The 27,536-nt window shown below is 44.1% G+C and overlaps 1 protein-coding gene across 4 annotated transcripts in view; it reads right to left on the bottom strand.

The window, feature by feature from the left end:
* UTRN (utrophin) overlaps nucleotides 1–27,536 on the bottom strand; it is a 1,396,454-nt gene that overhangs the window by 322,550 nt on the left and 1,046,368 nt on the right. For all 4 annotated transcript variants that reach the window (XM_085612275.1, XM_085612279.1, XM_085612276.1 and 1 more), the window contains one exon: nucleotides 8,293–8,561. In XM_085612275.1, the coding sequence (XP_085468401.1) occupies nucleotides 8,293–8,561 (269 nt within the window). The remainder of the gene's footprint in view (nucleotides 1–8,292; nucleotides 8,562–27,536) is intronic.

The following is a 27,536-nucleotide window of genomic DNA, read 5'->3' as shown; positions in this document are numbered from 1 at the left end:
CCTGCCAACCCAAAAACAATCTGCTCCCGCAACAGCATCACTGATCTGACTAATGTACCAAAAAATAAATCACCGTTGAAACCCAGTCAGTAGTTAATTATTACCTGAAAAATGTTCTCAAATAACAGTTCATTTCATTAGAGACCACCAAATGAGGCTCAGAAACATGGTGCAAGTTTGTGGCACTTCTTACTTTACAAGAATGAGACCAAAGGCGAGGGAGGGAGAGGGCAGAAGCGGCCATTTGTGCAATATGCAGCTCCGAAGAGTGGTACAAGTTGGATGAATCGCCTTGGTGAGTCAGTCCGACCACGTGTCAAAGTGTGATTAAACAATCCCGAACCTAGCATAGCTAACGGCCTAAGGTACAAAAACCAGACTGCAAACCAGACAGTGTTTTTGGAGATCTGGTTTATGAAATTGCCTCATTTTGATATGCTGCTAATGTACTAACACACCACATCACAAAATACACAGTAGCAGAGGTCGAAAACCCTCCTCAAATACAGGGATTGGGGCCTGCTAGAGACAGATGATCTACATTCATGGATTCCCAGCATCTGCATTAGAACCTGCTTTAAAAAATGTTTCCTCTGCATGGAATGACAGGAGGCAGACAGTGTTACCTGGACCTCAATTTGCTCTCCCAAGGTCACCTATCACCATTCACAAAGTTAGAAGCTGTCCCACAGGGATAATGGTGTGCAACTGCAGTTGCGGCTGCACACCACCATGCACTGCAGTCTAAATAAGAGCAAGGAAGGGACATGCTTCTTTCACGCCACCTCCTCTTTGCAATTCAGAGGCACTTTGCAAAGTGAAAATACTTCTAACTCACAAATGACATTTAGCACAAAGTGTCTCTTCATTTTGGGGTCACAAAACCTGTGATTCTGAGAATCACAAGCTTGAGCTCGCAAAATCATTTTGTATATCAAGAAAGATGATATTTTACTCACAATCTAAAGTGAACACACTGAATTTCTAATGTCTTTACTGGCGTTTTATAAAATAGCTTTTGTGACAAGTTTAGTATCTGACAAAAAAGGCTCCCATATAAGTCAATCACTGGAGCCTGCTACTGTACATGGTTTCCTTATTGTCAGAAAGTTGGGAGTACACAGTGCTTAATTTGAGCCGGTGGTTTCAGGTGCTCAGCACTGGCACTTAATCACCAACACCGGCGCTTTTAATGAGCACCAGTTAAGGACATTCATTTATGGGGAGATGAGTGATTTGCCTAGAATCACAGGATGTTGAGCCGATGCAGAGACTCAAACCTGGTTCCCCTGCACCAAAGGCGGTAGCTCTGGCCATTACGCCCCATTCCCCCTCCCTTTCATGGTTTTAGGAATTGGTTCTGTTGTAGGAGGCACTAACAGGAGAACTGGGCAGGTGCAAGCTGCTTCCTGACGAGCGCCCCAGCACTTTTTTGCTTTTACAGATTAACCACTGGGGGTAGACACTATCAGAAAATAACTGACATGACTCAAATGGAATGTGCACATGAGCACAGAATCTTTCTCTCATTTTGACTTCTAAAGGATGCAAGTTTATTTCCTTCGCTGCTTCTTGTTCTGCCCCACCTTAGTGACGCAGGACAAGGTGGTCTTCGGGAGTGGGAAAAGGTGAAGTAAGAAATTAAGCTCAGGACAGCCAGAGGGTAAAAAGGCAGTGCCCTTAATGTTCAGGTAAAAATCAGATAGGGCAGTCACTAAGAGAAATTACACCATGTTTCCCATTTGAAGACCACTATAGTTTGATCAACAGACTCCGCTCAAAAGACTGCATATTTTGAGGGAGTGCTCAGAGTGCACACTTAAAAAAACATTAGCAGGAGAGTCATTGCTTTTTCAGTTTTGTAGCGCTTTGAGTATACATTCTCTTGGCTTGGCTGTAAAGGTTCCTACCCTGAAACAGGACATGGGGTTGTACCATGAAAGACACACATTAAAAAGTATAGAACATTGATTCGAGAGCAGAAACACAATGCCCTCGAGTTATCTTGTAAGTGTGCACAGTGGCCCAAACAATATAAATGTAGGCCCAACAAGGGCATAGAGGGGGCCTGAACAGGTATCAATAATATCTTAAAATGAGTATTTAGCTTTGTAAAACACCAAATAAATGCTACTTGGTGTTCTTTGCAAGGATGCGGTACTCATGCCAGTAAAGAAACATAATAACACACAATATGGACTTTTTTTTTGCAGCTCTACCGGCTGTCTGAAATAATTTTAAACAGGTCTCAACTATAAATTTGCACTGAAAGCTATACACCACTTCATGTCTGCCAACAGTAAATCACCCTTTCAATGGGTAGAATCTATATCTATTTATCTATCTATCTATCTATCTATCTATCTATCTATCTATCTATCTATCTATCTATCTATCTATCTATCTATCTATCTATCAATCTTGAAATCTTGCATTGTCCTAGGTCGAGCAACATTATCTCAGGGAAGATGGTTATGGCCAGGATTTCCATCAGCTCTTGCTTTGTATGATCAGTACTAATGCGGATGAAATTTTGCTCAAAAGAAGCCAAATGATTATTTGGAAATATTGTTGGATGACCTCTGATTAATTTTATGTGATCACTTAAAGGAATTCTTTAAATGTCTCTTAAGGAGGGGTTTATGCAGTGTGTTTGGGCAGTAATGAAAAGTACTGGACCTGAAAACACACCTAGAAAGGTGTTGAAGTCTAAAGACTCAGCCTCATAGATTTCTTCCCCTGATCTGTAGCTGAGGATGGGCCAAAACTGACAACCCCCTCCCTCCCACAAGGTCTTTATTCAAAGAGAGAGTTGCAGAGTATTAAGATGGTCCATATAGACAATTCTACTCCTTCTTGTAGTCGCCTAGAGAAGAAAGACCAACAAGGTAGAGAGATTGTCTAATAAAACAATTGCAAAATAACATGTGACTCGATTGAAGGAAACTCTATAGTCAAAACATAATCCAACTAATGGAAAGTATGTGCTTGGTATCCAAATAATAAAACACTGAGCACTAACGAAGTACAAATTCTCTTGATGACTAGTCTTTTGCAAAAAAAATGCCTCAATGATGAGGACTCATTGTAGTCTAGGTGTAGTGGGTATTTATTATATAAAGATTTATGGAATTTTATGAGTTATCACGGTAAGCATCGATGACAACCACTGATCCTTGAACTAGACGGGACCTATGTTAATATCACTCAATCCAACACTTAAAATACTACCAGGGAGCAGATGAACTGGGTATTCATGCAAAGCCACAGATGCTGCAAAGGTAAGAAATAGAGAGCCAAGGGAATTCCCAAAGGGTCATTAATATATGGGGGTGAAACATTTATTTCTCTTGAATACGGTTCTTACTTAAGTCACAAAAATGCCTCTCTTCAAGTGCCACATTTCCTCTGGAGAGGAATATCTCAAGCTGGACATTGGACATGGATGTAGGTACCTGATGTGACTAAATCATATGCAATGAAAAATGAGTGGTGAATCGCTGGTGAGGTGAGGCACGAGAGGAGAGAGAACAGATAGCTGTGGCCTAGAGCATGCATTTGGGACAGGAAACGGCCTTTACAACTCAGGCTCAGCACCGCGTGCCGTATCCCCGCAAGCCGAACCACGTTACAGCTGTTTGTACCTTTTGCAGAATGCAGCTTCCCGGTACCTGGTAGCCTTCCTGGTTCTTTAGCCAGAATTCCCTTCTACTGACTAGAATTGCATAACCCAGAACAAACTATTGATGGTGAAGCTGTGTTGTCAGTGTTTCTGTGCCCTGGCCAGCCTTGCTAGGTTTTATCAGTGTTTCTGTTCTGTTGACATCATTCTCAACTTTAGCTCCCAAGCTCAAACTGATGTTCCCCTTTGCCTTCAACATTTTCTGCCTACTCCTTACTAGCTTTGCTTGACTTAGTGAATCCCTCATTTCTCCTCAATTCAGTAGTGGCAGGTGCCTGGGAGCGGGGGTGGTGGGCGGGTAGGGGGATGAAAAATTATGTAAAATAAACTTAGCATCCCCGCCATCACCGCACGCCTCTCTTCCGTCCTCTCCTATCAGCGCCGGAAGCACCCAGGCTCCCAGACTCTTCCAGCCAACCACAACGCTGCAAAAGCAGCGTTGTGATTGGTCTGAGTGGCCTGTTTGGCCCCTCAGGCAGTGCCTGGGCATGTTCTCCACCGGGTTCTGTTGCACATTCAACTGCACATGAATGTTTGGCCGGCCCAAGAGGGCCAGCCAAACAGTTATGCGCTCTTAGGGAGTGCAAACCAATACTCACTCTGCTCTGGCAAGCTAAGCCCCGCCTTGCCCCGACCTGGCTCCAAGTCCCGCATGGAAAAAGAAAATGCTAATAACGTCTTGTTATTATCCTTTCATTTTAATTTTTTGCGCTGCTCAAAGAGCAGTGGGGTGACGCTCCTCCACCTTAGTGGAGGAGTCGCCACTGCAATTCAGTAGCCTTATTCTGCACTTATTTCTATGCTTGTGGTTTTGTATAGTTTCTAATGTGATTCTACTGAGTTTCGAGCTCTATACCGACATATGTCTAACATGTTTCAGAGTAAATCAAGCTAGTGAGTCTTCAGATTACATCCAGATTATTAAAGATGGTGCTGTGATCTAAGACCAGCCCAAGGATACCTGCCTTCGTCTCGCTGTTCCGTTACTCTATTCGGTAAAATACTGAGACTACAATACTAAAAGGTGCACCCTTGTGGGACCAGGATGTTGCTTATTCTGGATGCACAGCCGTAAACTCTGCAGTAAAGCTAGGACCCATCAGTAGCTTAGCCAGTGAGTTATGGGCACTAGGGCAAGGAAGCAAATGGGCTTCCACGCTGCTCTTTGAATGATAGTATACTGCAATAAAGAGGGTTAAGGGGCCCCTAAGGGATCGGTCGCATTGCCACTGCACCATCAGTGGAAGCTACACCCCTTGGACACATTTCACAAGACACCCTTCCAAGGAACTAAATTCATTAACCTTGCTCTTCAGCCGCTAATTTACCCCGTGCTTCACCTCCAGTCAGCCTGGTCAGCTTTACGTAAACTGATTTTCATTTTTCATAAAAGAGGGATTGTCTTATCAAGGAACATCAAATGCCAGAACGCTTTGTAAATCAGGTCTTGAAATTCAAATAAGGGTCCCTGATCCCCAATCAACCCTGCGATGCATATGCAACAGATAAACAGAGACTACTGCTCTGAAATCTTTAGTCAGGTTAAGATTTCAGCATCATGCTTTATTAACAGAATGAAAAAGATGGATCATGGTATGACACTGACCACTACAGATAATATAAGGTCTGAAAGCAAAAGCAAAAATTTGATTGGTTACAGTGGCAGATGCTGAAGAGGTGACTCTGTATTTCGACATTGAACTGCATGGCAGGGGATATCGGACTACTGAGGATGCCCAATATCCCCTTTTTCAGTAAACATGCATTCTAGGATCGAGGCAAACATTATGGGCAACCAAGAGCTGTGATCATATGACGAGCATTGGCACTTCTCTTTTTCTGTTTCAGTGTCATGTGGCAACCCATGGTGGTGTTTCATGACTGGATTTAAAGCTACTTTTGAAGCCAAATGAGATATGATGGGCAACAGCCATCCATCATGTAATACATTTGAATAATCTATCCACAAAATAGCCCTCACCCTAAAACGACCATTGAAAATGTGGCAAACTCTTGCTTGCAATCCTAAACAGACCAAATCACTCCTGTATAGAGACTATTTTTCATAGCAAAGAAAATCATACCGACTTGTTCTCCCTTTTTCAGAGACGCAGTCAGGACATGACACATGGACTCCAGGTTCCAATGTAAAAAGGTGAGCTCATTAGTGGCCCAGAGTTTGAGTTTGTTTATAATTGACTGAGAGCCCAACTTCTAATCATTCAATTATTGCACCCCATCTCAGTAGCGCACATATGTGTGCAGACAAGGCTACTCATAATTTATTTTTTACAATACATTTCAGTTTATCGATTTAAAAGTTCACCCTGTCTACACACCCTTCAATGCGTCTCAGACAAAACATTAACATCATTTTCTCCTAAATGTACATAAAAAAACCCTTGTTGCTGTTTCAGTGGGCTGTTACAGATCTGCTAACTCACAAGGTGCCACCCTGTGCAGACCTATATTGGCATTCTTCACAGTTACCATGTGAGGAGACAATATGCCATGGTGCTACATAAGATGAGCTGGAAACCCTTGCAAATTGTGAGTTTCCACCTGGAGTGTGGTGGCTCTGCTCAGTTGATGTACATCTGGTGTTTTACAACCTCCTTCAGAACCTCAGTGGCAGCCTCAGAAGGTTTTGTTTGTGTTTTGGGGGAGAGTGGAGGTGGGTCTGAGGCATGAAGTCCCTACCCCTCTCCATGGCAATGTATTCTCTTTATCCTCTCTGTACATTTTTTACTAAGTTGTCAGGACTATTGTTATGCGATTTCAATGTGTCAAGATGTGGGCAAATATACAAGGTGTGAGAGATACAGTGTTGTTGGGTGCTTCCTTGAAATGAAGGAAAAGACTGCTTCTCCTGCCCATCGACATCACAATACAAGCATCTGCAATGCAATAGGTCATGCATTTATGCGCGTGTGAGCTATTGGCATTGTAAATGACAATGCCTTTTATTTATGTTTTGGTTTTTAAAACATAAATAAAAGGCATTGTCATTTACAATGCCAATAGCTTTAACTCTGGCAAATGCGAGACCTATTGCATTCCAAATGCTTGAAGGCATTGCTGAGTTACCCCCTTCTGTCTTCCATAGCCCCTGACGAGCTCCCTGTTCGCTACGAGTTAAATAAACAGGCCAGTGGTCACAACTGTGCATGAGAGACCCTCCTGCCCTCCAGCTGTAAGAGAAACTCATTAAAGAAAATAGTGCTTACAGACTAAAGAAGAGTACCGTGTAACAACCGAAGTAAAAGGGCCAGTCCTCATGGGAGGTTACAAATGAAGACAAGGCAGTATTAAGGAGGGACTTAAAGCATTTACAAGGCACAATGACACAAGCCAATGAAAAATATGGGTGAAGAGTGGGCGGGGCTTCAAGTACATACTCCAATACAACATGGCGCGCAGAGCAGCGCATGCGCTGCCCAGGCTCGACCTAAAACACAAACAGGGATCTTACATAACACAGGTGGTCTTTCTATAGACATTATTTAGGATTCTTCTGATTTCTGTTAAATGCCAATTTGTATGTACATATTCGGTTCTATATTTTTTCTTATTTCAATGTCATATCATAAAAGTAATTTTGCACAAGGCAGAGTGCTCAGTGGTAAGAGCTTTGGTCAACAAATGTCAGCTTCACAATAGTTTTGCTTTAAGAAAGTCTGTCAATGTCTCTCTACACAATGACTATAGGAAGGGATGTAATGTGGCAAGACACATGGGTGGTTAGTTTCATTGGCCTGTGAAGATCCTCTTTGTTATTACTGCAGATCTCTGATGCTCAAATATATGCGGCACGTTCATTCTTCCAAGTGAAGCAGCCACCTCCTTAACATAGCTAACGCTGCATTTTCTCGTCATGGAAACAACCTCTTTACTACTTTATGGCTACAAATACACAAGAAAATTAGAGAAGAGGCTTAGGGCCTTATTCAGAGTACTGTGGTCCTATGACCGCCATACTCGCGGTGGCGGTCTGACCACCGGCACCACTGCGGATCTGCCTGCCGTATTTCGGTCGGCCCATGGCTCCCACCAGTTTCCAGGATCCCGTTGCACTGGCGCAGCAGAAAGGGGCAGGATTTTGCTGGTGGTGCCGCTGCATCACCGCCGAGCATATTCCAAGTTGCATTTCCACAGTCCATTTCATAGCGGTGAGCTCACTATGAAAAGGGTGGTGGAGATGCAACTAAGGGGCCCTAACAGGGCCCTCTGCTGCATCTAGGCCTGGGGGTGCATATGGGGGCTCACATGTTGTGCCCCCCCTGGAACTGCACCCCTGTTCATGCACAATGTGGCATGCCGACACAGAGCATGCTACATGGTGCAGGAAAGTGCTCCTATGAGCCTAACACAGCTGCCGCCGTAAGACCGCTGTAGCCCCGCCTGCCCTGAATTCTGCTCAGAATACTGCAGGCGGATGCACTGCAGGCTTGGTACTCCTGCCAGCTCAGTGGTGCTGGTACTGCAGGAGGACCGCCAAACTCGCAATAAGTCCCTTAGACTTTTGCAAATGAAATTTTCAAGAACAACAATTAGACATGAAACAATATAGAACTTGTGTGAATTTAAAAAAAAACACAGGAAATGCATACTGTTGTCTTGTCAAGATGATCCTGTAATGAGTCTATGAGAAGGTCCCCTACTGGCTTCCATCCACTTCGCACCAACTCAGCCTCTTTTATATCCGTATCCAGTTCATCCATTGCTCCTTGAAGGTCCTTTAGCTTTTCCAGTGCTTTGTCAACTTGTTTCTGCCAACTGTTTGCCTGCAAGTTCAGGGTGTCCCATTTTTCTTTCACCTCTGAAGACTGCTTGCGCATGGCCCTCGCAATCTTCTGTGCTTTTTCTTCTGCTGTCAACTCTGTGGAAACACCAAATGGAAGATACACTTTCAAAACCCTTAACAATGCAGTTAGGCGAAGACAAAAATACTGTAGCTCACTGAGCTATAATCCATTGAGTAATACATAACATTTCTGAATTCTCCATGCAGAGTGAACATCTTTTCAACATGTTACATCTACGGTGCCAGAAACAACACTAAAAGGTGGAATAAGGAATTTAAAGTCAGGTAATAGGGTGGCATGGAGACTTAACCTTCATTAGATATGTGACACAAATATAAGGGATTAAAGGTAAACCTAAATTCACATATGGCTTTTAATTACAACTTTGCCTGTTCTTTTGCCAGGACAAAAGTAGTAGTTGACCATGGGTATTGGTGCAACTCTAGAGAAGAATATAGACAGTCCATGTAACAAAACAAATTCCTCCAACAAAAGCACCTCGTAAAATAATTTCTTCATGGGGGTTTCTTACCCTCAAAGTCTCACCATCCCTGTAGATTAGGCAACAGGAGATCAGACCAGAAGAATCAGGCGAAGCGTGAACCGGGAGATTGAGCTCCTTAGAGGGCGCCCTGAGGTGCATGGGGTGGTGCAGTCAGACTGTCCTTCGACCTCACCAGGCTTCCGGAAGTCAGAGCCATATATAGAAACCAACCCGGTACACTGGCCTCAGTTTACTACTCCCTCAGACACATACTGCAAACCAAGAAGTGTGCACAATCTAACATGTGACCCTAAAAAAACATACAACTCCAATTCCAGAAAGGGAAGGAGGGCGGGCAGTGAGAAATCTGTGGTTAGATAAAGTATCCATATCAAATCAAAAGGGGGGGAGAAAGAAGGAACTGTGATCCATTCAGCTTCCTTACTCGTAATCAAATATCAAATGGGAATGGATCACTTGACCTGAGTAAGCAGGGTTTGCAAAGTTCATGTAGTATACTGATAAAAAACCCTCATTCACGCACACAAGTCGGAAAGGCGGTATATCTTGGTTCTCCGCTCCGCTTTAAAAACGTGGCAGCTTCATCATTGGGTTAGTTTTGTATGCTTCCTCCATCCGGAGGTGAACCACTGGTTATTGCAGTAGTGATAAAAGAAGGGTGGAGGTGTTATGGTGAAGTGAATATCAAAAAAGTGGTGTTAAAATCTCGTATACCTAGATTTGTACATTTAATCAGTCTGGGTTCGAGATGTTTAAAAACTGTGTCGTGCGTAGGACGACACATTTACAACGCACGCCTTTACAACACAGTTTTTACATCGCAACATCCATTACAACACATGATTTTACATCGCATTCCATCACAACGCATTTTTAGAAACAACATTTACAACACATTCCATTACAACGCATACCATTACAATGCATATTACTTTTACAGCAACAGTAGGGTAAGTGTTGGATAGTGTAGGGGTAAAAATTACTATTCCCACTCCAGTGAGTGCAACAGTAGGGTAAGTGTTGGATAGTATAGGGGTAAAAATGACTATTCCCACTCCAGTGAGTGTAACAGTAGGGTAAGTGTTGAATAGTGTAGGAGTAAAAAATGACTATTCCCCATTACCTACCTTATATTGCGTTGTAATGGCATGCATTGTAATGACATGCGTTGTAGTGACATGCGATGTAATGGCATGCGATGTAAAGGATGTTGCGTAGTAAAGGTAGTGCAATGTAATTGACTGCATTGTAAAGGTTGTTTCCCGTTTGCACTCTTGTGGCTTCTGCTGACTAGTTCTTCACCTACCCCTTGTAGGTCCCCCGTTCTCTTGGCTCCGCCCCCACTGGTCTATATTAGAGGTAGGTAGATTGATGGGTGCAGTTTGTACTCCCCTCCCCCCCCCCCCAATCTAGCATTAGCACTCAGACTGTCAGGCAAAGGTCCATTTAGTCTGCTTTGAACAACTGAGCTACACACATCAAGGGCGGCTGCTGTGTGGCACTGGAGAAGATAGCCATGTGCCACCTGGAGACTTCTGAAGCTTGGAATGGTGCGGAAAAAAGACATGAACTGACAGCATGGGTGAGCTTTTGAATGGCTCCTTGCCGTTAGTTCAAGTGGCAGGCGAGGACGCTGCAGACTCCAATGGCATTATCACGGATTCGGAGCAACTGCAGGAAAGAGTTTCGGATGGAGGAATTCCAAAGGTGAGGAATCCACGGTTTGAAGCATCCATCAGAAAACTTGGATCCTAAATCCATCACATATACAAAGTAATCATACTAGCTAACTGTAAACACAAAACCAACCCGAATCAATTGCAATGTCATTTTTTAATAACACATAGATCAACCAAGTTAAACATCTGAGAGAGATTAGGAAGTTAGTGTGCTTGCGAGTTATTTCTTTGATGTAATATTTTTTTAATTAGATACAAGCCCACGTGGAAGCAAAGCTGGAAATGAGCTGTTTAGAATGAGTATGTACTATATTTTTCATAGTTGGCTCAGTCCGTGGTTCAATGCTGAGCTATGATGTACAATACCGAGCCTCACAACAAATTATTACAACATGACTTGAAATCTTCCTCACAAATTAAACAATTGCAACTTCATTAAAAGTTCCTCCGATTTAAGTGTGGGGATACGGGCATGCCAGAACCTCTGATTTTGGCCAGTATCCCCACATCTAATTCTTAGGATTACAGGTTATTTATCCACAATACCGGTTATAAATCCATAAATCCATGTGTCTTGCAATCTTTTGGGTGGAAACAAAAAGCCCAAATCCACAGACAACTATCACTTGTTTTTAGGAGATCCATTCTACAGGTGGTGTGGGACAGGTGGGTGGAGGGTGGCAGATCAGGTGAAAGGGAAGTATGTGCTACTCTCCCCAACCCTAAGGTGCAGTTAGAGAGTGTGCAAGGGCTGGGGCAAAAACTGCCTGTAGTTCTGCTGAGAAGTCCAGGTCAGGTGTGTACGGTCTTGGAATTAGTGGATTAAGACTTAATTGCCTGGCTTATTACAGGCCGGCGTCACCAAGAAAGTTAAAACGGTCCAGATTGGTTTCCCCCAAGGGATACCTCTCTGGCCCACTCGGCAAGAGGACCTTAGTGCCCATCACCCATCCATCTTCTTAGGAGTCCATAGCCTTCAGAACAGCCCAATTCCAGAGAATGTTTAGTTTTGTTGTCCTGCTGTGCTCCAAAATTTCTTATTTTGTTTTTTACAAAGAAACACTAGTTGGAGCTAGTACTGAGCATGTGTCTGTACGTGGAAGTGTCAGTTATTGACCAACCAAACTGACAGACTCAAATCCAGGCAACACTCTGGTCCTTCTGGTTAGGTAAGGCATAATAATACACATTTGTAAAGCACGAACAATCACCCGTAAAGGTCTCTAGGTGCTGGGGGCCGTCGGGAAGATTAAACAAGCTATTGCCCAGAGTCACATGGTGCTGGGCTAATCTGCCGCCGGGGATCGAACCGTGATCCCCAGATTCCGGAGTCAGTCGCCCTGGCCGCAGCGCCACACCTCTTCCTCATAGAGACCGGCATACACAGTACTTTAGTACCCTCAAGTAGCACAGCAGTAATGGAAAATTCAACACAAACTGTTAAAATCCAACAGTAACATGGTATGGACCTAGTAGAGTGTTGCTCTCACTAGCACATGCATTAACAAACACAGTCTTGATCACAAACTCCATTTCAACGACACCAAGCCGAAATACCAACAGCTGCAAGAGGAGGACGCAGAAAAAACAATGACTGCATGCGTTTTTCAAACAATGTATAATAACCTGAAAACTTCATCATGAACAGCAAAATGATTTTCCACATCTCCACTAAAACGTAATGCAGAGTGCAAATGAAAGCTGTTAGACCCATGTAGCAAAGTGCGAGATGCCAATTGACGGAAGAACTGCTTTGCGGATTGCGGGAATAAAATAAATTGTGCCTCTGATTGCCTGAATCAGTTTTAAGTAATTGGAAAAACTCATCTCCCGCTCGACTCAATCAACTCACCTGCCGAAATCCCCCTCGCCTTCCCATATGAGCAGCCGCTAGTCTAAAACAAATTTTCCAGCTCCCAACTTCCAGGGGTTTTTGCATATCTTTGATGAAAAGTTAATGACATGCTATTGGTTGTATACTATTGAATGTAACTGATTTCATGTACCACGAAGAATCTCTTGCCTATGTAAACAAAGCTGACGCCCTGCCTACAGCTCCCTCACCCCACCCCCTTGTTCAACCAAGAAAGAGACTTTCAAGCTTGCTACCAATTAGCCAAGGGAGTAAAGAAAGGATATCTGTAAATGTGTACAGCAAGAAACTGGAGGTGTGGTTGACGTTCTTTTTATCAATAGAACCACATTGGTCCCACAAAGGCAAATCACGGATCACTGCTAAAGTGTTATGGCACTAATAATTCTAAAGTTTTCGCCTCTTATTCCACATATCAAATAGGTGATCATTTACAACCTTGAGGCCAGCTTTATTGTGAAACAACAATTCTTTTCATAAGATAAAGCAACCAAGAGTCTGCTACCAAGAGACTAAAATTCTCCATATTGGGCTTGCAGCTAGTATAATAAATTCATATTTGGGGCAAAAACAGGGTGAAGGTGGAATGGCTCATTTGTGTGGAGATCAGGCAGAAGGTCTTGGATAAGTCAAGCACAGGAGAAGGCTGAAGACTGACGTTTTACATTTTTTTACCTTTATACATGTTTCTGAACTGTATAGTGGTATGTAATTTAGTAGAGTATATCCTGATAATGTACGCTAGTAGGACACTAACGCGGAGAATCCCATCATGTTACTGTAATCTGGTTTTGATTTGCATTCATAAGAGCGAACAGGTGTCTGCTTTCCCAGTGAATACAACAATTAAACTGGGTTCGCTCTCTCAAGGCTCTTCGTTCACACTGCTACATAATCCAAATCGTGGTGTACGTAACCCAAAGTCATTACCACTCTGTGATCTGCATGGTACATGTTCTTTGCAGCAGGCACATTAACCCTCTGTGCTACCTTTCCAGGAGTCAACCCTTCCACTAGACAGAACTCCGATCTCTCTCTAGGAAGAACATTAATCACCGACGTTATCATGACATTTTTATTGTTTCTGAAAATTGCTGGAGGCCAGGAAGGAGGCAGCAAGTTTTTGAAAAACCATAATATACTTACACACACTACGCACCCACCCGACTACGCACCCACAGCGACTGGATCACTGTTGCTCTAGGGTGTGCTGCTTCGTAGGCCTGCCCGCACGACTGGAGATGAACTTCAGTATGGATTGTGGTGGACAGGCCTTCAAGGTTAACCCACAATTGACACCACTAGGGTACACCTGCTTGTGCTAAGACATCAAGCATTCTAAGGCCTAGTGGGGTCGTCTAAGGTCTAGCATGGGAATGTGCTCCCTCAGTAGAGTGGTCTGGTGGACTGGTCATGAAGGCTGAACCCGGTTCCCCAGTTCCAAATTTGACAGCTCTGGCCATAGTGCCACATCCTCTTCCCTCACTGAACACCATACTGCCCCACTGAGAGAAACTCGCACTGCCTTCAGCCACAACCTAATTGTGCCCGCTATAAACACTTGGATGTGGCTCAATTCAAATTATGCCCTTGATAAGAGTAATATGCTGCCTACAAAAAAAAGTAAAAGCAAACACTCATAGGCAATGCAAGATTAAGTAAAGCAGGTGAAATGTAAGCAGAAACAACATGGTTACCTTAACCCCTTCGCCGCCCGGGTAATTCCCCACGGCGCGGGGGGGCGCGGCGCCGCGGTGCTCGTGGCGAGCCCAGCTTGTCATGAGGCACAGTGGAGCTGTGCTCATGATGAGCTGAGCTTGTCACGACCCCGCCCACTGATTGATTCTCCCGCACAGGCGGGGAATCAATCGCACGTGGGTGGGCCGAGACAGTTATGACGAGCCCAGCTCGTCATGAGCACACCTCCACTGTGCCTCATGATCAGCTGGGCTCGTCATGAGCATGCAAGCGGTTAACGATCTCTCACTCACTATTCAGAAATCAGCGAGTGGTTTTACCTGAAAAGTTAAGGACATGATTAGAGGGGCCCTGAAAGGAACCGTTTCAATGTTCATTGCTTATATCCTTACAAAACGTAAGCAGTATGGTTTAAAAAGACCACATCCATAAACACAGAGCCATGGTACACATTTTGTTTTCCAATCCACCCATCAACCAGGTATTGCAGTACCTCCAGGAATGGTACACCTTCCCACCTGGGAACAACAATGCTGTTCAAAGAAAGACGAGAAAACACAAGTAGCGCTTCACTGGCAAACTCTGTAAAGTGAGGCTGATGTATTTGGATGTAAATAAAACTAATCTGGCCACTTTGCAACCACTCTGTCTTGCTTTATTTAGTTATGTATTTATTTTTCAAATTTAAAACCTTCTATTTCTCTCCATCCCGCTGCACTTTGGAATAGAAAAATGTCAGAAAAAGGGCATTTCCCACAAGAGTGTTTTTCTTTTTTGGATCCATTTCACAGGGAAGCAACTAAATGAAAGAAGGAAAGATAGGTTGTGAACCGTTTCTTCAAGTCACAGTTTTCAGTAAGTGAGGAGCAAGACAGAAGGAGAGGGAAGAAAAGGAAGAAAGGGGGGAGACAGCTGCCAGCACAAAAAAGAAGAATACATTGCCCGAGTCCTATTCCTTCTCTGCCCGTCCCCGAACGTCCACGAAAGCAAGCCGAGCCTTATCTGAATGCCTTTGTCGCCCCCAAAATAGTGCCGCCTGGGGCGGACCGCCCCCACCGCCCCCCCCTAGCTACGCCACTGTGTAGAGCGCACTATACTTGAAGGTCTAAGCGCTTTGGAAGGCAGTGCATAGCAGTCTTAGTACTGCAGAGGATGACTAAGGGGTCTGGGAAGAAAATAGACACGTTTTCAGAAGCTTTTTAAAAATAGAAAAGCATCCAAGCACAGAAATGTGGGGAGAAAGGGTGTTCCATAATTTGGCAGCGGCCACGGAGATAGAGCGACCACCCCATCTGGTCTTCCGAAATCTGGGAATTAGTGACTTTTTATGAAAGGAAGATCTTAGTAGCCTGCGAGGAGTGTACCAACGAAAGTTACTAAAAACGTAGCAACGTGTTGGCACAGAGGAAGGCCCTTTGCAGAGCTTATTTGTACATGTTTAATTAGCTCATTTCTGTATTTGGTTGTTAAACTGGTACTAATGAAGTGAAATCTTTGCCCAGACTGTATTAACATGTGTAAAGATTAAAAATATTGAAGTAATCCTATCACACAATGTGCTGCATGATACCACATAATTTGTGATTGATACACAATAGTCGACCTGTTCACTCGGCGAAAATATTATTCATTTACCTATTCATTAAACACTTTTTAAAGCAAGTGGTTACACCATCTATGCTATGTATAGGTATGTTTCACCTGTAAAAACACTTTCAACAAAAGGAGTGTCTCCAAACCCAGATTCTGTGTCTCTATCACCCCTAAGTGATGAAATAAATGATGAAAAAAGAACATATGACCCCACCAATCAATTTCTTGTGACCATAGACATAGAATCATTGTACACCAGTATCCCTCAGGAAGCCACGCTGGTGGCAGCAGCACGCGCCCTGAGGGACTGTGAATGGTTCTATGACACCCCCCAAACCTTTGTCCTACAATGCATAGAGATTGCATTAACTCAGAATTTCTTCTCATGCAAGGACCAGATATACCTCCAGGTGTCCGGTACCTCGATGGGGGCCACCTTTGCCCCTAGTCTGGCCTGCATCTATGTGGGCCAGTTCGAGGCTCATTACATCTACCCCGACACCAACCTCTTCCAGAGGAACATTGTTCTCTGGAAGAGGTACATAGACGATGTACTATGTATATGGGAGGGAACAGAAGAGAGACTTTATGAGTTTCTAAACTGGATTAATGATTTGGATGACTGTTTAAAGTTCACGTGGTCGGTGAGCAGGACATCTGCTGTCTACTTAGACCTTGATATCCAGGCGGAATTGGATGGCCTAGTGAGAAAAGTGCACCAGAAGCCAACAGATAAAAACTCTTTGCTGCACTATAGGTCATACCATCCCAGGGCCCTCCGGGACAATTTGCCCGTGGGACAGTCTTTAAGATATCGCCGGAACTGTTCCACTTTACAACAATACTCTGAACAGTCCAGTGTCCTGGCCAGTAAACTAGAGAATCGAGCATATCCCAAAAAGGTGATAAAGCAGGCAAGGAAAAGAGCATACAATACGCCCCGTGCTGCTCTTTTGGAAAAAACTCCAAGGAAGAAGGGCGATTGTATCCCGGTGGTCACTACCTTTGGCCCCCTCTCCACCAAAATCAGACAAGTTATCCGTAAACATTGGCACCTGTTGAACACTGCAAACATGAAAATGCCTCCACCTCGGTTTGCCTTCAAGCGATCAGCTAACATCCGTGACCGCTTGGTACACACCAGACCCAAACAAGATCTACGGGAGAGCAACATTCCACAGGGACATTACCCGTGCGGTAATTGTTCAGTATGTGAGTTGACATCTGTCACAAAAAGTGTCATTCTTGCCAAAAACAAAACTTGGTTCCTCAATAAATTCAGCAACTGCAATACACCAAATGTCATCTATAGATTGACGTGCCCCTGTGATTTCCATTACATTGGCCTCACCACCAGAAAGGTTAAAATTAGGATACAAGAACACCTTAGTACACTACGTGCAGGCAAACTAAGCACCAGATTGGTACAACATTTCCAATCTCACAAACACACCCCCCGGGATGTACGGTGGGTGGTCCTAGAGAGGGTGATGGGGGATCAATTTAATATGGAATCCAGATTGAGCACAAGGGAAGCACGCTAGATTTACCAGGAGGGTACAGACCAAACTGGATTGAACGATCTTATTGAATGGAATAAAGTAACCCTATAGTCCATTCCGCCGTTTTGCCCTTCTTCTGGTACGGCTTATATGATCTGTACCCACTGTTAATGAGAACTAATGACAGGTCCAACCCATTAGTGTCATGGCCCCATGTGTCCTCACAGGATGTGCTAATAACGAGAGTGGACCAACCGGGTTTGGCTTCCAGGGACTTCCACCAAGCCTATGTAGATTCATTTAACATGTAGCTCGAGCGGTTTAGGTGTCTGCTGAGTTTCCCCAACAGTGTCCATACAGCAGTATATGTTTATGCATGAAAGATGTAATATTTCCCCTGCCGCTGCAGCAGTGTGATTACAGGTTAATAATCAATGCACCTACACTTTGACTTTGTCGGGGGGGTCCACACAAGCGCAAACTACATAGGTGCCGAACATCTAATCAATCACCAACTATAGCGTAAATACCTTTTTCAGCGATTGAGTTTGAATTCCGACCATTAAAATTCGCTATAATCTTATGAAATTCTATATTAAATAAAAAAGGATTACGCCTGACAAAATACTAGTGGCGTCAGAAGTGTTAAGCTAAATATCATCTGTGTAGCTGAATGAAACACCTAGTGCCATGTTCATCTCTACATCAACGTTATCGCGGGTTATAATTTGTAGAACACACTGATTAGGTTACCAGTCTAAGATGGCGGCGACGACGACGGCCCTAATAGCTAGATTCCCTAAGGTGGGCGGGTAAGTTTTCAAGCCCGATCACCTGGGACGTGGCGTTTTGCTCATAGAGACGAAACAGACCACGCTGGAAAAACGGTGCCGAGCTGAAGCCGGACACGGACATATTCACGGTGAGCTGCGCTGTGTGAACGAACCTGATAATAGATTTTGTCAAGGGGAAAGGACTCCCAGGGCCTAGCATCTCTCTAGAACTAGAGTGAGTGTCTGGGATAGAAGGCTACTATACCGGGTCATTACGAGGGTTGGTTTACATCGTAAGGACTCCCCTAACCACAATGCGGGGTGGTAACCTTAACAAAAGAGTATATTGGGGAATCTCAGATTGACACCTAGAGGGGACACAGAATCACTCGAGAATAACTCCTCATGGAGTAGATAATGATAGCCATGTGATAACAATATCTCTCACGATCTTTTTTGTACATTACAGACTCACTGTAGGAGTTGTCAGAAGGAGCCTTGAAAGAGTGATCAGAGTGACACACACATATGCTCCAGGGTGAAGGTATGCCCGCGCTGGGCATTATCCCGGTAAATGTCTTGAAGGAGAAGTGGTTTTAGACACAGTATATACCACTCTTGTTCTCATGTTTTTAATCAGTGACCAACTAACCTTCCTATGTGTTGTCCGTCTTCTTTCGTGTGTCTCTTACAGAGTTTTTAACAAGACAAGTGATGGTGCAGGGTGGATTGTTAATACCCCATGCCCTGAAGAAATTGCCGTGAGTTTACCCTTAGGCAATGAAACATGTCGGCCTTTTTATAATAGTAGACACACAGCACAGAATAAACTAGCAAGCCAGTGTGTACTAGCTCACAGTTGTATATAGTTGTCACAGCACAGCTTTTTCTTTCACATACCCTAGCACTCTGTCTTGTGGGTTGTTACCCATTCATTTTCTCCCAGCAGTTTTTCATTTTCTGGAGTGGTGGTAGCTGATGATGAGACCTGAGATAGCAGGCGAGTACCTTCCTGCTTTATCCTCCATGGTGGTGCTACCGTGAGGCACCATCACTCCATTTTCCACACTTTTTTCATCATTTATTTAATCACTTAGGGGTGATAGAGACACAGAATCTGGGTTTGGAGACACTCCTTTTGTTGAAAGTGTTTTTACAGGTGAAACATACCTATACATAGCATAGATGGTGTAACCACTTGCTTTAAAAAGTGTTTAATGAATAGGTAAATGAATAATATTTTCGCCGAGTGAACAGGTCGACAATTGTGTATCAATGCTTTGAGTGGGGGAAGACCTGTTCTCTGCCCCTTCAGCTCCTTTCTATGGTCTGACCACATAATTTGTCCCTTTTCTTGGCCCATAATTTAGCCAACTCTGCCGCATAATTTGGTGCTCCCCCGCCGCATAATTCCAGTGGCCCTGATAATAGATCATTCCTAGACAATGTACTGTAGTGCACAAAGAAAGTTGTAGAGCTGTAGGCAGAGTTAAATTTGTAAAAGAATATATGCCAGAGACCAAAGTTTTTCTCAGAAGTCCTCTGCCGGTACTGCTGAATGTAAGGGTTATCGGATACCAAGGTTGTCTAGCGTTGTTTTCACTTCATGTCTCTTTCATCCTGCACTTTATGCCTCCTGTCCCTTTATCTCAGTCTTGCGGGTTCTTTTTTCTATTGCTTTCTCCCCTTGTCACTGTTTTTCCATCTTTCTCTTCCTCTTTCTCTTTCTTGTGGCTTAAAATCTGATGATGTAAAATAAATCCTGGTCCTCACAAATGAGTGCCAGCGCCCCCACCTGCAATCACTGGCTCAATATAAGCACTGGCTGTACGAAAAAACTATTAGCATATATTTGCACAGAGATGCACAACGCCTTTAGGAAAGCTTTAAAAACCTGGCTCTTCACACATTAGTTTTGCTATAGACAGTGTGTTCGCTACTCCGGGCTATACCTTTATCACTGTGACCTTAGCCCCTTGATGCCTTTGGGCATTTGCTGCGCTGTACGAATACCCTTCATATCATATCAGATATATTATTTATAATCCGCAAAATCCTCCTTACTAATGCGCCGTAAAACTTTTGAGCAGTAATTTAGCACAAGCACCCATGTCTGTCGAACTGTCTCTTCGAATAATCCGGGGAATCCCTAATTTTGGGAAACCTTTCCTTGGAGACATGCAAAGCCCTGATCTGACGCCCTAAGGGCCTGATTCTAAGCCTGGTCACTAAAGGGATCCTAAAGCCAATGACTGTCAATTGCACAGCATTCGGACTGTTGCACGCTCCTTCTACTCATCCTTCTACGTCATCGCTATATCATAGTCCATCTAGGAGGTTTAGTTGCACTGCACAGCCCTGTTCTGCGTTTGCCTAGTTTTTTGTGATCTTAAGCTGGTTTGAAAATGGAGTACATAAGCATTACAACCACTTTTCTGCTTGGGTATGGGATGGGGCATACTCATTGACTGCTTTTAGGTCAAGCCTACTAGATCGCACATGCGCTGTCTGTTACAAGCCACAGTGTGGTTTACCAAGAACACAGAGGGGCTTGGAGCTTGCCAATGGAGAGGAGTTGGCCTAACGGCTAGGGCGCTCGACCTGGGGAACTCGGTTCGAGTCTCGGTAATGACGCTGAACATCCTGTGATTCTGGGCAAATCACTTAATCTCCCCGTGCCTAACAACAAATGAATGTGTGTCCTCATGTAACGTAACTGGTGCTATGTAAAGCGCTCTGATACCAGATTCGGATTCAGGTCAAGTTTGCGCTATATAAAACTCTGCACACAAAAAAAAGAGCGAGTTAGGTTGAGTGGGTCCGTTCTGATGTAGGGCTAAGAACGCCATACAGAGACCTTTAAAAGTAATCCCTTTTTTTAATGAGCCAGTGAAGGGAGCAAATCCCATCCTTGACCGAAAAGTGTTTGGGGTTGTTAGGGACCAGGAGGGCTGGTGCATTCTGGGCACTTTGGAGCTTTTTGAGGCAAGAGGTTTTATGTTAAGGTATAAAGAATTGCAGTAATCAAATCGCAAGATGACCAGAGTGATGAAAACAGATTGGCACTGTTCCATGGGAATGTATGGGAAGATCTTTCTCAGGGTCCTGACGATGAGGAAGCAGGTGCTGGTTGTGTGGCTGACCTGAGTGTCAAAGCTCAAGGTGTTATCAAAGATGACACACAGCTTCAACGACCTACGGGACAACCCACTCAGGGGATATGGATACACATAGCAGCCCCCAAGTAGTGCGGCATCCACAGCGCGCTTCAGAGGGATGGGCCCAGACACAGGCTTCGATAGCCGGTTTCTAACTCAAAGATAAGGCAAGGACCATGACACTCTAAGCCAGTGAGCTCCGCTGACTATAATAGCAGCATCTGTACACGTTGATTCAAGGGCGCATGTTTACTGTAATTCCGAATGTGAATTTATATGCAATGTGTTTACTACAAATGCCAATAAAAAGAGTTTTAAAAAAAAATCAAAGATGACACACAGTTTTTGGGCTGACTTGAGCGGAGTGGGGAGGGGTCCGCAGTCCTTTGGCCACTGGGCACTAGACCAGATGGATTCCTGCATGTCAAACAGTAGAACCTTCGTTTTTCTACTTTTATTTTTAGGGCATTGTCTTTCATCCACCTGCTGACACTAGTCATGCATTGACTCAACTTCGCTGCCACCGATCTGGGGTCGTTTGAGATGGACACGATAATCTCGGTGTCATTGGCCTACGATAGTACATGGAACTCAAGGAACACACCACCTGTGCCGGTGGGGCGACATATACATTAAAAAGTGTCAGGTTCAAAGACGAGCCCTGAAACCACCGCAACTGACAATTTGTATTCTGCTGTTTAAGAAGGAGCAGAGAAGCTTCAGGGTGGTACCACAGACACCAACTTACTATAGACGTTCGACCATCCGTTTCAGTGAGACATTTTCAAATACTGCCAATAAATCGAGCATTAACAGTATGCCCCCCCCCCCACAACAACCCTCAACAACCCTCCCTCACCCCTGGATCAACCTAGCATGGGAGTATATCTGCAGCCACAGTGAGAGACGATTCTGTACTGTGGCCACTCCTAAACTCATTTTGTGAGGGGGTCGAGGACATCATGAGTCTCAATGAATTTAAATAACTCCTGGTTCATTCATTTTGGCAGTATCTTAGCAGGAGCTGGTAGCAAGGATATGAGGAGGAAGTGTTTCAGATCTTCAGGGTCTGCATTGACTTTAAGAAAAGGAGGCATGATTGTTTCTTTCCATAAGCTGGGAAAGATTCCTGATTGCAACGTGAGGGAGAGTACTTTCTGCAAAAAGATGGCAATCGAATCCGGGGCGAAATGAAGAGTCTTCGGAGGACAGAGTTCCGATTGGGACCCAGATTTTATGCTAAGCAGTAGGTCCTTGATTTTCTACCAGGAAATGGATGGGAGTTCTGCTAGCTGTTTGGGTTGAGAGCAACTGGTAGTGGTTTCAGAACAAAGCTTGTTTCATACCGGCAGATTAAAGTCCAAGTAGATATCCAGAATTCTGTCCCAGTCGTAAAATAACTTCAGGAACCCTGGGAAGGGGCGTGGATAACCCTTAGACTACATCAAAATGTAATTTAGAGGACTTGTTGGCTGCCATGATTTTTTCTGTGAAGAATGAGGATTTTGCTGACTTGATGGCTAGTTTTTAATGCAGTAGTAGAGCCTTATGCTTCTCTTTTTCAACGGGACCTGGGTTAGCTTTCCATTTTCGCCCTTGTCTGCGGCAATCCTGTCTTAGGCCTTTAAGCTCTCCAGTAAACCAGTGTGTGGAGGGTTTACATCTGGACACCTTTTTGACTTTCAGAGGGGCTAGATTGTCCAGGCCAGCACTGATCCAGGCGTGGAAGCCTAGATTAGGTTGTTGTTTTATTATTTGCAGCAGAAATTGTATGCTTTACCACTGGGAAGAACTGATTGAAGGAGACCACCTGTGGCACTGAACTTAAGGAAAAGAGGATCTGGGTGCAGATCTACGCAATTTACATAGCTCAACAACACCTGTCTGTGTATCATGATTTTTTCTAACTTGTTTTCTCAATCGTGCTCTCCTGCTCCATGTCCAAGTTTCATACCCTTGCCATTTGACTGCGCTCTGAAAGGGGGCTTTGGTATCATAAGTACAGGTGACACTGGCTGCTACTACGTTTATGCAATAAACCGGTGGTATCACCCCTCATAGGCCTGCACAAGATCAACATCTCCCTTTGGACTCTTCCTAGATCCCAAATAAACTGTGTCTCTTGATAAGAGCTTTTTAGTTGTATGAGTTTTAAGTGCAGTATCATACTTATTTACTATAAAACCTGATCTTTCTGAATGGCTAGACTCTGGAATCTTTTATAACTTAATTTTCAAGACCTATGGGGATTTCAGAATGAAACTATTTACTTTTGAGGAAGAGCTAGGCTCAACAGAGGGTGGACACTAATGACTTAAGACATTTAAATAGCACTTTTTTGGACTGATTAAAAATGATTTATACAAACGTGAGCTTTGCAGTGCCACAAAATGTAAGATATTATGCCAACCTGAACCTTAAGATCCATTTAATCATACCAGTTATCACAATCAATGTTTTTGAATGGAACACAAAATCATGCCTTCTCTCAAGCTGTAAGCAAGGCATTAGCCTATTGTTTAGTTTGTAATATACTAAACAGCACGTAGCTTTCTATTGGCAATGTGTGTTTATCCAACGAGTGTTAGTTGTATAAACAATATCCTCTAGCTACAGCTTATCTTTAATGTATCTTGAAAAGTGTTTTCCAGCTTGACAAAAGACCACTAAGCCCCAAGGTACCAAAATTGTATACATTTGGCAAATTAATCAACTGTAAAAGTGGTCATGTTTAGGTGTCTTGGTCCAGATCAGACTATGTCTATATCAGGTCCACCTCTGTTACACTGCTAAGCATGCATTGGCCCATGGTTAGTCTCTGCATCCTCAGAAGAGATTCCCAAAGTAGATCTCTTCTTCTACTGTCAGCACCATTTTGTGCAATACAAATTCCTGGCTGGGTGCTGTTAAAGCCCTGTACTTTGTGGCAAGTTCCTCAGTCTAGTCAGAGCCACATTCATTATACAAACTGTTCCTTGTATGAGTTATGTTGGTTTGAAGTTACTATTTTAAAAGAGCGCCTTCCAGCTCTCACCCTGCAAAACAAGCGAGTGCAGTAATCTGTGCACGCCATAAACTGTGAACGAATGACAAATAATCCACAGACAGCTGATAAAAGAACAAAAACAGCCTTAACCAACTTTGCATGTGAAAAACAAAAGAGCAGGCCGTATTACCCTCTCAGAACAAGGGCATGCACCACTACTGCAAAAAAAGCATTGGCATAGCCAATAGGTCTCGCCCTTGGGAAGCATATTATCCTGTTAATAATCCGGTCATTCCTATAATTTAAAGGAAGCCATTTTAAACCCACTTAATTACTGGTCAAGTGGTGCATTATCTACGCATTAAAGTATTTTAACCGGTACTCTGGTTTATTATAATTAGGGCTCCCAGTTTTATGGTATTTATTGATTTACAACTTCCGCCTGTATTTATCCATATTTATTTTTGGCCATCTTATCAGTATTTATCCATTTTATTTTATTTTACGTGAATAAATTAAGTTGTATTATGGTATATCTCCATATGTATTCAAATAATGAACATGCGCTCATACTTTGATGCCTGTCATGCTTTAGTAAATTAAGGAGCCAAATATGGCATAACAATACAACCCAGAGGAAAATATTGTCATTATAATACAAATGGATTTTGACATATGTTGTTATTTAAGGAAACCACTTCCTATGTTTAACTATCCATGACATCTATCTTCTCAGCTGTTCACCTTGAATTAGTGAACAACAGTCTGGAAAGGCACTCAAAAGATGCTCAATTTTTTGTATTTTTCCATTTTGAAAAATAAATACAGAGAGGAAACACATTATTTTCTGTCTGTATTTATCTGTAAAATCGGTAAAAATGGAAACTTGGAAGCCCTAATTATAATATATCGATCGTGTGTGGCAGCCTCACCCGAGCACTTCACAGGTCTTTAAAAGACCATTTGCATGTTAATGAGGCCTCGCTGTTGTTTCACCCCTTCTAAGAGCCCCTGCAGCTCCACTCTGCCTATTGCTTAAAGTTCAGCCCCCCCCCCGAAATTTTTGCTCAGCCCCCCCCCCCCCGAAATTTGGCTCTAGTTGCGCCTCTGATATGCTTTATAATTCCATTATGCTATTTCTGTATTCTTAGTGCTCACTTCCTGCAAATATATTGGCAGTTTATATCTACGCTGTTAGTTAAAATTGCACTTCTCTTGTACACACCATTGTAACATTTCCTTTTTATGTTTAGACGCATGTATCTGTGTTACGTAATCCAGGTACTCTGAAGCAGTTATGTAATACAACTGGTTCTTTTGTAAAGCGCTATGACACCTTCGGGTAAATTATGTTGCGCTATATAAAAAGGCAAAATACATTTTAAAAAAATTGAAGTACTCCCATGCGCACAACATTTTTCCAGACTCGCACAGTTTGAAGCAATGCAAACACTGCTTTGATAGTAACACTGCCCGAGTCCCACATCCGCGCATCATGAGGAACGGAAGGGAAAACTAAGTGAACAGGCCGCATGTGTGTTTATAGGGGGGATCGGCAGCTGTGCGAGGCGCAGCTCCAGAGGTGAAAGGGTGAACGAAGCAAGGGTCCGATTGGAGCAGGGAAAGGAAACTGGTAGAGCGTGAGAAACATTGAACGTGAGACGAGGAAGACTGCACAGGACACACTGAGTATAGGCTAGGGTGAGGCTCTATCGAGACAGAGGGGTGGGGAGCAGCTGGCACAGCAGTGGCGTAACGAAAGGTGAGGGGCTCCCCAGGCGCTGCACCCAGTCAGGAGCGCTCTGCACCGACCGGAGTTGGGGGCCCCCACAGGTTGTGGCCCTCTGCACCGCGGAGGCTGCGGGGCGAATGTTACGCCACTAGGGCAGAGGGGCAAGAGACAAAGGGGGTAGAGTAAGGAGCAAGAGGGAGGTGGGTGCGGGACAAGGGACAGACGGGGACAAGACCAAGGGGTAGAGCGAGAGGGGCTAGAAGAGACAAAGGGGTTGGGTATGGAGCAAAGGAGAGAGGGCCAAGGAAGGGGAAAGTACTAGGGGCAGGTAATAAATTGTGGCGGGAGAGCAAAAGGGTAGAGTGCAGGAGAGAAGGGTAGGGGGCAGGAGACAAATGGATAAGAGGCAGGGGATGGGAGCTGGAGACAGGAGGACAAGAGACAGAGGGATGGGTAGTAAGAGGCAATGGCACAGAGAGAGAGGGACAAGAAACGAAATACAGAGGGGAAGAAAGGAAGAGCCTGAGGGGTAGCAAGAGACAAGCAGATGCAAAAGAGGGGGCAAAAAAGAGTGGTATGGGCAAAAGAGAGCAGGTATGGGGTGAGAGAAGAGGAGAGAGCAAGAGACCAAGGGACAAGAGGCAGAGGGACAAGGTGAAGGGCAGGAGACAGGGGTTGGAAGCAGGAGAGGGAGGGGCATCAATCAAGAGACAGCAGTGTATGGGGCAAGGGACAGTGGGGCAGGAAGAAGGAGACCGAGGAGTATGAGGATAAGAGAGTGCTAGAGGAAAGAGAGAGGGTAGACAGCAAGAGACAGGGTAGAGAGCAAAAGATATGGGTAATATAACATGAGACAGCGGGTAGGGTGCAGAAGACACTAGGATGGACACCAATAAAGAGGTAGTGGGTAAGGAGCAGTGTGGTAGCAAGAAGCAGAGTGTGGGTAAGAGACGGTGGGGTAGAGAGCAGGAGACAGAGGGGTAAGGAGCAGTAGAGAGACACTGAGGCAAGGGGCTGATCCCTGGAACATAAGAGAGAGGCGTAGAGAAGAAAGAGGAGTAGGGAGACAGACAGATAGAACGAAAGAGAGATATTGGGAGAAAGCGATGTAGTGAGAATGACAGAGGTAGTGAGAAAGACATGGGAATTTCTGTTATTAAGAACTGTTGGCTGTGGGACATGAGACATGCAGAGAGAGAGAGAGTTTGAGGGTGTGGATCAAGAGAAGGTGCGTGGAGCACGAGACAGGGAGTTAAGAGAGAGTGCGGCTAGAAAGACCCACATACAGTTCAGTGAGTCCCCAACACATAATGGTCGACCGGGAGTTCAGCCACACTATCTGAGGCTTCCTCACCCAAGCCAGACGGTGGCGAGGTGGGGATGGGCGTGAAAGGGCACAGAAAGAAAGAGTGCAGCACTACGAGCTAAAGAGAGAGCAGCACCCAGGCGGGGGCACGCAATTTATTTTATAGGTGCAAACACATACATGGAATGGTCAAAAAGACAGAATGATAACGCAAAGACAGACACTGGGACAGGGAAACAAGAGA

The sequence above is a fragment of the Triturus cristatus genome, chromosome 6 (assembly GCF_964204655.1).
Source record: "Triturus cristatus chromosome 6, aTriCri1.1, whole genome shotgun sequence".
Taxonomy (NCBI): Eukaryota; Metazoa; Chordata; class Amphibia; order Caudata; family Salamandridae; genus Triturus; species Triturus cristatus.
The sequence above is the reverse complement of the archived record's forward strand: the minus strand, read 5'-3'. Positions and strand labels throughout refer to the sequence as shown.